The 12,875-nt window shown below is 42.7% G+C and overlaps 1 protein-coding gene across 4 annotated transcripts in view; it reads right to left on the bottom strand.

Moving 5' to 3' along the window:
* Nucleotides 1–12,875, bottom strand: part of LOC125686397 (chromodomain-helicase-DNA-binding protein 1-like) — a 192,325-nt gene that overhangs the window by 143,132 nt on the left and 36,318 nt on the right. For 3 of the 4 annotated variants that reach the window (XM_048930325.1, XM_048930320.1, XM_048930321.1), the window contains exon 3: nucleotides 5,000–5,204. The exons of the other annotated variant lie outside the window; for it this stretch is intronic. In XM_048930325.1, the coding sequence (XP_048786282.1) occupies nucleotides 5,000–5,204 (205 nt within the window). The remainder of the gene's footprint in view (nucleotides 1–4,999; nucleotides 5,205–12,875) is intronic. 4 annotated transcript variants of the gene reach the window in all.

Below are 12,875 nucleotides of genomic sequence, written 5' to 3'. Positions count from 1 at the left end.
ATAACCTCCCTCGACCTGCTGGCCATGCTCTTTTTAATGTACCCCAGGATACCATTGGCCTTCTTGGCCACAAGGGCACAGTGCTGGCTTATGGCAAACCTGTTGTCCATCAGGACCCCTAGATCCTTCTCCAAAGAGCTCCTCTCCAGACAGTCATCCTCTTACCTGTAACGATGTAAGTGGTTATTCTTCCCCAGGTGCAGGACTCTACACTTGCCCTTGTTAAACCTCACCAGGTTCCTACCTGCCCAACTCTCAGCCTGTCAAGGTCATGTTGAATGGTAGCACAGACTTCAGGTGTGTCAGCCAATCCTCCCACCTTTTTATCATCAGCAAACATGCTGAAGATGGACTCTTCCCTCCCTTCATCCAGGTCCTTGATAAAGATGTTAAGATTGGACCCAGCACCAACCCCTGGGTAGGGGGCTAATTACAGCCTTCAACCCGACTCTACACTGCTGATGACCACCCTCTGAGCTCTGTCAGTCCATCCAGTTCTCAATCCACCTCACCATCCACTCATCTATCCCACACTTCCTAAGCTTACCTACAAGGATGTGGGAGATGGCATCAAACGCCTTGCTGAAGTCAAGGTACACAACATCTACTGCTCACCCATCTACCCAGACAGAGATGACATCATAGAAGGCTACCAGGTTGGTCAAGCATGATTTTCCCTTGGTGAATCCATGTTGACTACCCCTGATAACCACCTTTTCTTCCAATTGCTTGGAGATGGCATCCAGAACAAGTTGTTCCATCACCTTTCCAGGGATGAAGGTGAGGCTGACTGGCCTGTAGTTTCCTGTATCCTTCTTCTTGCTCTTTTTGAAGACTAGAGTGACATCGGCTATCCTCTAGTCTTCAGGCACCGCTCCCGTTTGCCAGGACCTTTCAAAGATGATAGTTGTTCAGTGGTTCAGCAATCACCTCTGACAGCTGTTTCTCTCAGCACACATGGGTCCATCCCATTGAGTTCAACAGATTTGTGTGTGTTGATTTTGGCTAGATGCTTTCCGACTAGATCCACCTCAACCAATGGAAAGTCTTCCTTTACGCAGACTCTCTCTCTTACCTCCAGGGTCTTAGATTCCTGAGTGCTAGTCTTAGCATTAAAGACCGAAGCAAAGAAGGCATGCAGTATCTCTGTTACCAAGGCTTCAATGTTACTTCATTTAGTAACAGACCCACATTTTCCCTAGTCTTCCTTTTACCACTGACATACTGAAATAGATCTTGCAAACAAAAACAAAAACAAAACTTTGCAAAGTTTAATTCCAAGAGGGGCTTAGCCTTCCTTACTGTGTCTTACAGGCGCTGACAACATTCCTATATTCTTTCCAGGTGGACAGGCCCTTTTTCCACATTTCATGGATCTTCTCTCCTTTCAATTTGCCCTTGAGTTCCTTGCTCATCCACAAAGGCCTCTTGCCACCTTTCCCCAATTTCTTAATCTTAGGGATGCACCAATCTTGAGCTTGGAAGAAGTGGTGTTTAAGCGCCAACCAGCTCTCATTGGCCCCCTTACCTTCTAACACTAGCCCATGGGATACCTCCAAATAGGTCTTTGAAGAAGTCAAAGTTGGCTCTCCTGAAGTCCAGGGTAGCAATTCTCCTTATTGCTTTGCTTCTTCCACACAAGATCTTGAACTCCACCATCTTGTGATCACCGCATCCCAAGCTTCCACCAACCATCACATCTCTGACCAGCTCTTCCTTGTTAGTAAAAAAAAAGGTCGAGCAGCACATCCCTCCTTGTTGGCTCTCCACCGCCTCTGTGAGAAAGTTATCATTAATGCATTGCAGAAACTGCCTTGACCTTGTGTGCCTGGCTGTGTTGCTTATCCAACAAAATATCAGGATGGTTACAAGTCCCCCATGAAAACCAGTGCTGGGGATCGCAAGGCTTCTTCCAGCTGTTTGTAGAAGGCCTCATCCACTTCCTCCTCCTGATCAGGTGGCCTGTAGTACACATCCACAACAGTGTCACCTATATTAGTCTGCCCCTTAATTCTTATCCACAAGCTCTCCACTTGTTCATCATTCCCCTCCAAGTGGAGCTCAATACATTCTAGTTGCTCTCACAATAGCAACTCCACTGCCTCACCAGCATGTCTTTCCTAAAGAGGACATAGCCATCCATAACAGCATTCCAGTCATGTGAGCTGTCCCATTTCTTTGTGATTGCAATGAGATCGTGGCCCTGTGACTGCACACATATCTCTAGTTCTTCCTTTTATTTCCCATGCTGTATGCATTGGTATGCAGGCACTTCAGGGAAGCAGAGGGTGCAGGCAAAGTCCAGGTGGCTTCTGAAGATCTCCATGGAAGGAGACTACAACCTTCATGGGAAAACCTGTTCCAGCACTCAATCACTCATGGTTTTATGATTTTTTGTTACTGGTATTCCACATCATAACATCATGTAGTGCACTGGGAGTTAAAGAGTTAATGCTCCAGTTCCGTGGACTGTCAATAGTTCCAGGTAAAACTGTCTCAGAAGAGAAGAAAAACATTTCCCAGAATACTTTTACTGTTCAGTTTCCATTTCCCATTCAGAGGGAAAGATAAAACTGCTCACAAGTCATGAGACTGTCCCTTTTTTTTACTGCTTGTCACTGTGGTTGTATGCTCCCTAGCCATCTCACCTTCAGCATTAGAGTAAGGCCTTCGGTTTTGGACACTCTCGCTCTCATTTTGATTTATTAGCCTCAATTCCAATTATATTGTATTGTGTTATATTGCATTCCAATATCATATTTTGTAAATTAACTTTCCTCCTCAGATCATTGCCACTTTTTTGCTTTTAGGCCCACCTCCCTACCTTTTCCCCTTTTCCGCCTTCCCCCTTTACTGGGGCATGGGTCCATGGGTCCCCCTGCCCCATTAGTCATGGAATCAGGTCGAATCAGCCCGTAAACCATTGACAATCACCAACACAAAAGAAAAAAAAGTTTTTCTTAATGTTCAAACAGAACTTCAGATCTAGATCATCTTTATCAATGACCTAGATAGTAGAATTGAGTGCATCCTCAGCAAGTTTGCTGATGACACTGAACTGAATGGTACAGTTGACAAGAGAAAGACAGGATGCCATCTAAAGGGACCTGGACAGGCTCAAAGAGGGCCCGTGAGAATCTAATGAGATTCAACAAGGCCAAGTGCAAGGCGTTGCACTTGGGTTGGGGCAATCCCAAGTTATGTGTACAGACGGGGAGAAGAACACCTTGAGAGCAGCCCTGTGGAGAAAGACTTGGGGGTCATGATGGGTGAAAAGCTGGACATGAGCCAGCAGTGCGTGCTTGCTGCCCAGAAGGCCAACTGTATACAAGGCTGCATCAACAGAGGGGGGGAGCAGCAGGGTGAGGTAGTGGATTGGCACCCTCTACTCTATCCTTGTAAGGCCCCATCTGAACTACTGCATCCAAGCCTGGGGTCCCCAACACAAGAAAAATATTGAGTTGTTGGAGTGAGTCCAGAGGAGGGCCACAACAATGCTCAGAGGGCTGGAGCACCTCTCATGAAGAAAGGTTGAGGGAGCTGGACTTGTTTATTTGGAGAAGAGAAAGCTCAGGGGAGACCTCATTGCAGCCTTCCAGAACTAAAAAGGAGCTTGGAAGCAGGAGAGAGACCAACTTTTTACACAGGCAGATACTGATAAGATAAGGGGGAATGACTTTAAACTAGAAGAGGGGAGATTTAGATTAGATATTAGGAGGAAATTATTCACTCAGAGAGTGGTAAGGTACTGGCACAGGTTGCCCAGAGAGGTTGCGGATGCCACACCTCTGGAGGCGTTCAGGGCCAGGCTGGACAGGGCCCTGGTCAGCCTGATCTAATTGTTAGCATTCCTGTCCATGGCGGGGGGGATCAGAACTAGATGATCTTAAAGATCCCTTCCAACCCATGTCATTCTATGATTCTTGTGTTCCAGAGTCTCCTGTGTTTTCGCATGTGCCCATTGCCTCTTGTCCTTTCACTGGGCACCTCTGAGAAGAGTGTGGTTCCATCCTTTTCGCACTCCTCCACCCTCAGGTATTTACAAATATTGATGAGATCCCCCGACCTGTCTCTTTCCCATTCTAATCAGTCTCAGCTCTTTCAGTCTTTCCTCATACAAGATACCCTAGTCCCTCAAAGAAGTCCTTTAAAGATGGACTTCAATTTTATTAAGAGTAAAGAAGAGAATCCTTAATAGTCTTTGAATCTTACCATAGTGAATATTTTATTACCTTTCATATATATGGTCTATCATCCAAATTAAGGTCAAATATCACAGAGAAACAGGAAAGTTCAGGCAATTTTCATCCATTGTATTTAAGAATTTTTTAAACAACGCTTCCTTTCTAGTTTTAGCAAAATTTTCTCCATACAAAAAATAAACAGTACATAAGCAAGTGGTAGGAAAAGGGGGAATGGTCTTAAACTGAGACAGGGGAGGTTTAGGTTAGATATTACGAAGAAGTTTTTCACCCAGAGGGTGGTGAGGCACTGGAACAGGTTGCCCAAGGTGGTTGTGGATGCCCCATCCCTGGAGGCATTCAAAGACAAGCTGGATGTGGCTCTGGGCAGCCTGGTCTAGTGGTTGGCAACCTTGCACATAGCGGGGAGCTGAAACTAGATGATCATTGTGGTCCTTTTCAACCCAGGCCATTCTATGATTCTATGTTAAGCCTGAAATTACTGTACAGTCAGTTTTTTATATGAAGAAACTAGGCATTAGAGAAACAAATAAAATTTTAGAAGTAACAATATTGTGCTACTTTGTCTTAAAAAACATGCAATAATAGATACCTCTGCATGGAAAAAAAAGCTAATTAAATACATACAAACAGAAAAATTTAAGAGCACAGTGTTTGAGAACTAAGCGTGCACATTCACTAACCCAACCTTGTTAGAATTCTAATTAAATTTTTGTTGTTTGTGTAAATGAAGACTGCTCTTCAAACTACTCTAAACAGTGTTTTTTCCCCACAGAGCATTAATTATGTCATTTTACCTCAGATCCATCAACTTTTGGTGGTTTAGCTTGAATTTGTTTCTTCTCTCTAGACGCATCAGACTCCAGTTCTGATTGACTGCCTGACTCTGAAGCAGACTCAGAGTCACTGCTACCTGACTGACTGCTACTTCCATCACTACTGCTTCCAGAGCTTGAACCAGATCCAGAAGCAGATGTTGACCCAGAATCATCATCTGATTGGCTGCAAATAAGATAGCAGGATATTATGCAATGGCTAAAGAAACATGATTAAGAAATGACTTTAGCTTCACCTATAAATCAACTGTTAAATAAGTACAGGAACATGGATATCATACAAATGATTGCACTGGATTAAGTAAGTCAGGAATGAAAATTCAAAGTTTAATCAGATTCTTTTAACAAAAAAAAGGAGGAACAATAATTTAGAGGAGTAAAGCAAGGGCATTTCTCACCCACTCAAACCCTTAGCTTTATCAAACTCCACGTTTACATGTTTTTGTATGTATGTATACACACTACTTCTTTTTTAAGCACACATTCCTTTAAAGAAAATATAACTTCAGTTTGTTTCCCTTTTTTTTTTTTTCATGAGAACTACAGGAAAAAAAAGCTTTAAGGAAGTATTTGCCAACAACATTTTATGTTGCGATTTGGACCAACTATATACAAAATGGGGGCCACAACACAAGCAAGACAGAGCTGTTGGAGCAGGTCCAGAAGAGGCCATGAAGATGCTCAGAGGACTGGAGCATCTCATTTATGAATAAAGGCTGAGGGAGCTGGGAGTGTTCATCCTGGAGAAGAGAAGGCTCCAGGGAAACCTCATTGTGGCCTTCCAATACTTAAAAGAAGCATACAAGGAGGTTCAGGTTGTATATCAGGAAAAGGTTCTTCACCAAGAGGGTGGCTGGGCACTGAACTGGCTCCCCAGGGAAGTGGTCACGGCCCAAAGCTTGCTGGAGTTCAAGAAGCATCTGGATAATGCTCTCAGACATATGGTCTGATTTTTGAGTGGTCCCGGGTGGAGACAGGAGTTGGACTCGATGACCTTATGAGTCCCTACCAACTCAGGATATTCTATGATTCTACGATAACCAAGAAGACAAACTCTTCACACAGGTAGACAAGGGAGGAATGGTTTTCAACTAAAAAGGGGAGAGATTTAGATTAGATGTGGGGGGGAAATCTTTCACTGTGAGGATGGTGAGGCACTGAAACAGGCTGTCCAGAAAAGTAGTGGATGCCCCATATCTGTGGAGGTGTTCAAGGCTAGGTTGGATGGGTTCCCGGGCAGCCTGATCTAGTGGGTGGCAAGCCTGTTCACAGCAGGGAGGTTGGAACTAGATGATTTTTCAAGTCCCTTCCAACCCAAGATATTCTATGATTCTTTGATCTGGCATTCAAGTTTGAATGGAATTTAACTTGAAATTTCTAAAAGGTCATCAACAAAGGAATCCAAACTTCATTCTGTTTTCAGAAGTACTATAGTTGCTTAACAGCGTAAACCATTAAGTGAAGAACAGCCCCACCCAGTATTCTAATAATTAAATCAAAGACTAATGTATATGTAAATCTCTTTTGTATTTTGTTAGTAGAACACATTATGTATTTTTATGAGGGCTGCTCCAAAAGTAATGCCTCCTATTTCATTATGTTGGCCCATGATGTCACAGGCAGATGCTGGTAGTATGGCAGTAGAGGTTGAACCTTCCCACCAATATCCAGTTACATTTTGTTGCCATGCAACACGTGGCAGCAGAGGGGCAGTCTGACAAAATGGTGTCTGACATGGATGCGTGTCATGGTTTTATGATTTTTGGTTATCAGTATTCCACATCATAACATCATGTGGGGCACTGGGAGCTTAACTGTTAATGCTCAAGTCCTGGGTACCTGCCCAGAAGAGAAGAACTACATTCCCCAGGGGACTTTGCGGTCAGGGAGAGGAGATTTAACTCCTGGCAAGGTCACCTGATGTTCTCTTCCTCGCCTGCTCTTCTTTGCCTGCGCTTCTCCGTCTGCTTTTCTTCATCGGCTCAACTGGACTGCACTTCTCACCTCAGCGTTGTGGTGAGGCCTATCCACCTTTCAGACATACTCTCTCTCTCTCATATTTTGCTGATACTATATTTAGTAAATTAGTTTGTTTCACCTCAGATCGTTGCTGCTGTTTTCAATTATTTTGGGGTCCCCTGTTTCCCTTTTCCAGAGGCACGGATCCGCGTATCCCTCTGCCCTGCTAGTCACAGAACCGGGCCAAACTAGCCCGTAAACCGTTGACAAAGTGCATATGAAGCAAAGGTGTGTCACTGAATTCCTCCATGTGGAAAAAATGGCACCCATTCACATTCATCAACATTTGCTGAACATTTACAGAGACCAAACAGTGGATGCGAGCACAGTGAGAAGTGGGTAGTGCGTTTCAGCAGTGGCAACAGTGATGTGAAAGACAAGCAATGTTCTAGAAAGCCATGCACAGCTGTCACACCATGAAATGAAGAGTGTCTCAATTAGCTCATCCATGCAAATCGGCTAAAGGTAGAGAGCATTGAAAAATAGTGTTTTGTATCTGAGAATTGGTCCTATCAAATAGTGTGATTATACTCTTTGTATGTGTTGTCATTCGTGCAGTAATAAATAGGAAGCATTACTTTTGGAGTGAGCTATGTATATTTAGTTTTCTCTTTTCCTTTTCTGTCTTCCTTAAATAGCTTTTATCTCAGCTCATGAGAGTTACTTTATTTCCAATTTTCCCCCTCATCCCACTTACAGGGGAGAAGTGAGCAAATGGCTCTGTGGTACTTACCTGCCTGCTGGGGTAAACCACAACACATGCAATACTTAAAACACCAATAGCTGTTTATCAAAGGACTTTCCTCTGAGAAATTTTATAGATTTAAACTAAAGTTAAAGTTAAACAGCGATGAAGAACCAAAAGCAAAACAGACACAATCTCTCACAAAAAGTAATCTCTTACTCCAGCAACTTGTATCTGCATGTATGGGAACTGTTGAGTCACAGCCTGAACCACTGATTGAGCACCTAGGGAAAGGACCTGGTCAGCCCAGGGAGCAATTCACCTGTATGACTGGAAGGGGTGGAGCCTGGCTCCACCTCTCTTAGACCTCATTGAAGGGCTGGCTAGCCTTGGGGAAGGATTTTTTCCTGGAGATTTTTTGTTATTGAGGCTTTCCCCTGCAAACCTGGAACCTTCTAATATGGGTGAGCAATCCTTTTCCTTTATAGTATCTCTCCATTGTGCTAGTCCTTCTGTTATCACACCTTTGTTGTAATGCCTTTCCCATTGTATTGATCTGTTCAATTGCTACGTTTGGTGAGCCAGGCAGGTACTTATTCATGATGTATTACCTTAAAAGAATTATGTGTTGGATGGTCACTGGGATCCTAAATACACCGAAAGAGGAACTCCCAGTGGAAACCCTGGGATTCTTAGGTTGCCTGTGGCTAAGTGCTGCTTGGATTATTGAAGAATGGGAACCTATAAAGGACAATAGTCCCATTATTATATCCCCATCAAAAAAATGGCTGACTTCCTGAATAAATTAGGATGAAGCTTTTTGACAACCAAGGAAAGAATAGTAACAGCATCTGTTGTGGCATGGCTGCTGCTTCTCACAATTAATGCATATAATTCCTCAGAAGATGAATTAAAAGATAAAAATAAGCTTTTGAAAGCTCGTACTAGAAAAATGGAAAACAAATCTTTGATAGGGCACACTGCCTCACCTTTAAATAGTACTTCCCCTTTGAAATTAAGACCCATATCACTAGAAGGGGAAAAGGACTTGGATCAGTAGGATCCTTGGATTCTAGTTGAACCCAAGAACAAAAAGGCCAAACTAAAAGCCAACTAGAGGATCTGGGAACCTCAGATCCTCTAGAAATAAGGCCAGTAATAACTCAGAAGACAAAGAAAATCCAATACCAACCAGCTGGGTTGGCACCTGAAGAGTGACCCTCTGCGCATACCACATTACATGTAATGGCACACCTGTACACAGCTGCAAAGCTCATGGATCTGTTAAAACGATTTAAGCAAAGACCACGAGAGTGCATATCAGCCTAGCTGTTGAGATTATGGGACATAGGAGCTGAAAGTGTGTTATTTAATGGGCCCGAAATTTCTAAACTGGCATCCATTACCATACATCTGGCTCTCAGACAAAGGCTATATGCCACTGTGATACATAATGACAAAAACCATTCTCTAATTCAGTGGCAGTGTGTAGAATCACATGGCCGAACAAAAGTGATGTTCCGATAAATACTGGTCTATGGACCTCAGTGGACGAACTTCAAAATTATATTAGAGAACTAGGAATGAAGGAGGCAATATATGACAATGGCTTTGAGAGTCCAGACTTGGTTTAAGTTTTCAGCGAGGATGAGGGACCTCATTACAACAAGCTCCTCTCCACCTGTACGGCACACTGGTGTCCATACTGAACCCCTTAGTGGCCTTAGAGACTATCATCCAACAGGCTGCCCAGTTGGTGGCTAATCTAAGAGACAGAGCACCTTCGGACCAGGCGCAATATCTGAACATTGGAAGGGGCTGAGGTCTTCCCCATAACTAAAATCAGGAGACCCACCCCACAGATTGAGCACCTGGGAAAAGGACTTAGCCCTGGGAGCACAGGTGAAGGCAATTCACCTGTGTGACTAGAAGGGGGTGGAGCCTGGCTCCACCTCTTAGACCTCATTTAAGGGCTGACTGGTAGCAAGGAAGGATTTCTTTGTGGCATTTTCTTTTTGGTGGAGTTTTCTCTTGCAAACCTTGAATTTTCTAATATGGGTGAGCAATCTTCTTCCCTTCCTTTATCATAGCACCTTTTTGTTGTGCTGGTCCTTCTATCATCACACCTTTGTTGTAACACCTTTTCCACTGTAGTGACTTGTCCAATTGCTATTCTGTGGCATGGCTGAAATGGTTTATGTCATCTTGAGGTTCAAAACAAGAGGAAATACAACCTAGAAAGATCAGTAAATTTTTTAGAAATAATCATTACAAGCTATCACTGCTAACCAGACTACAAATAAGAGCATCTCAGACTATATCAAAATTTGACTGTTAAAATAGTTATTCCATTGCAGAGAAAAGAGAGAAGGGAAGAAAAAAACAACCAGAAAATAACAAAATTTTGTTAAACCACACTTTCATGATAGCAAGACTGTTTCATTTTGTTAAAAGAAGCAGAACCTAAACACTATAATAAAGGCGTTACAAATGTAAATGCAAGAAAGTAATATCTGTGAGTTAGTCATATTTTAACATCCTTGTCTTTTTTTTTTTTCTTCCTTTTCCTCTAGGCTTTTCTTTTATTTTCTTTTTTTTGTGGTGTAAAAGCAGTGTCTCTCCTTTCTTAAGTGCTTTAAATATTATCTGATACTATCCAGCTAGGGTACATAATTATTTTTTTTTAAGTGTTCTCAGAACGAGTAATGTTTCTTAAGACTAAATAGTACCACTGACCTCTACAAGATTAATCACCTGATCTGGCACTATAAATCACTGAGATTCTGGTACTATATTCCTAGTGTTAAGATGCAAGGAACTTTAAAAGTAAAATATTTCTTCAATCGAAGACTCAGAATACTATTATAATTACCTGCTGATGCTTTCTAGAGTTCATTTTATGTAAGAGCATAGGTCAAATGCTTTATTTCTTGCTCCCTTCTCTTCTTATGCAGTACAGGGTCAATGTCTTTTCTTTAGATGCTTTTATTTGAAACAATTCAACAGAAAGTGGAAGAGGACACAATCATTCTGTTGAGTACACTTGATGTAGCCTGAGAGAGTGTTTGGGTATAACATAATTGTAATGGTAACTGTTGAATCACGGCCTGAACCTCTGATTGAGCACCTGGGGAAAGGACTTAGCTCCAGGAGCACAGGTGAAGGCAATTCACCTGTGTGACTGGAAGGGGTGGAGCCTGGCTCGATCTCTCCTAGACCCCAATTAAGGGCTGACTAGTACTGAGGAAGGATCTCTTCCAGGAGATTGCTCCCTTTGGAGTTTTTCTGTAAGCCCAGGACATGGATGAGCATTTTCATTTATTTCTGATTATCCCTTTCCACCGTGATAATCTTTCTAGCTATATGATCTGTAGATACCAGCCTAACCACACTACTCTGTGTATTTGTTGATTATACAACAATAATCCATTTTTCCTCTCTTTCAAAAAAAAAAAAAAAAGTACCCTTGAAACTGGAAAGTAGAAGGCAATCTTCAAGTACCTAGTCTACGTAAGAACCTCCTTGTCTTTCCCTTACCTTTTCCAAATACAACTGAGACCAGCAGAAAAATCATAAATACCACTGTCATGGTTTTTTGTTATTGGTATTCCACATCATAATATTATGTAAAGCACTGGGAGTTAGAGTTAATGCCCCACTTCCATGGACCTCCAATTTTCTGAATACCTGACTCAGAAAAGAACTACATACCCCAGAGGACTTTGCGTTCAGAACGTGTCATGGTTTTATGATTTTTGGTTATCAGTATTCCACATCATAACATCATGTAGTGTGCTGGGAGTTAAAGAGTTAATGCTCCAGTTCTGGGCACCTGTCTGGAAGAGAAGAACTACGTATCCCAGAGGACTTTGTGTTCAGAGAGGAGATATAAGCTTTTGTAGATCACCTGGCATGCCTTTTTTTCACCTCTCCTCCCTGCTGCTCAACCCAGCTGCACATCACTTCAGTGTTATGGTGGGGCCTTTCTATCTTTTGGACACTCTCTCTCCTTATATTTGATTTATTACCTTCATTTCTAATTATATTGTATTATAGTGTGTTATCTTGCATTCTGATACCATATTTAGTAAATTTGTTTCTCCTTAGATTGTTGCAGCTGTTTTTAATTATTTGGGGTTCCCTGTTTCTGGAGGTGCAGATTCATGAATGCCTCTGCCCTGCTAATCACAGAACTGGGACAAACCAGCCCATAAACTGTTGACACAGGGGAAGATAAAGGTCATGGTAAGTCATGGAACTCTCTCTCCCCCTCCCTCCCTGGAAGTTTGTGGGTGTGCTCCCCAGCGTTTTCATCTTCAATTCAGAGTAAGGCCTTCAGTTTTGGACAGTCTCATTTTAATTATTAGCCTCAGTTCCAATTATATGTTGTATTATAGTGTGTTATCTTCCATTCCAATATCATATATAGTAAATTAACTTTCCTCCTCAGATCATTCGCGCTGTTCTGTTTTTAGGCCCATCTACCATCTCCCTACCCTTTCCACTTTTCCAGGTTGTGGATCCGTTGGTCCCCTGCCCCATTAGTCACAGAACTGGGCCGAAGTGGCCTGTGAACTATTGACATCCCTCCCCTCCCTTTTTTGGGCCTGTGGGCCTACTGTCCCCCTGTCACACACACAGATCTAGATAACCCTGTGACAACCTGTCACGGAGTTGACCAGATCAATCTATGTCCGTGACAGGGGCGACAGGCCTCTGCCCTCCCCCCCCCACCCCAGTCCCACAAAAATGGGAAGGAAGGAAGGGAGGAAAAGAGCAGCGGCAACAATCTATGGAGGAAAACTTATTTTACTATAATATCGGAATACAAAATAACACAATATATATAATTTAATTGAAATTGAGATTAATAAATCAGACAAGATGAGAGAGAGAGTTCCCGGGACTGAGTCAAACCTGAAAAGCTTGGAACGGCTAGGAAAGCACCCTTCAGCACCCACTGCAAGGCAGCAAGAGAGCGCCCCCCCCAACCCGGAAGGGCCAGATCCCGTGACTGCTGTAATGTACAGGGATAGGTACCTCGGATTGGGGCAGTGACACTTGAATGCCCCGTACACTACATGATGTTTTGATGTGGAATACTGAAACCCAAAAACGAAAAACAAAAACAAA

The sequence above is a fragment of the Lagopus muta genome, chromosome W (assembly GCF_023343835.1).
Source record: "Lagopus muta isolate bLagMut1 chromosome W, bLagMut1 primary, whole genome shotgun sequence".
Lineage (NCBI taxonomy): Eukaryota > Metazoa > Chordata > Aves > Galliformes > Phasianidae > Lagopus > Lagopus muta.
The sequence above is the reverse complement of the archived record's forward strand: the minus strand, read 5'-3'. Positions and strand labels throughout refer to the sequence as shown.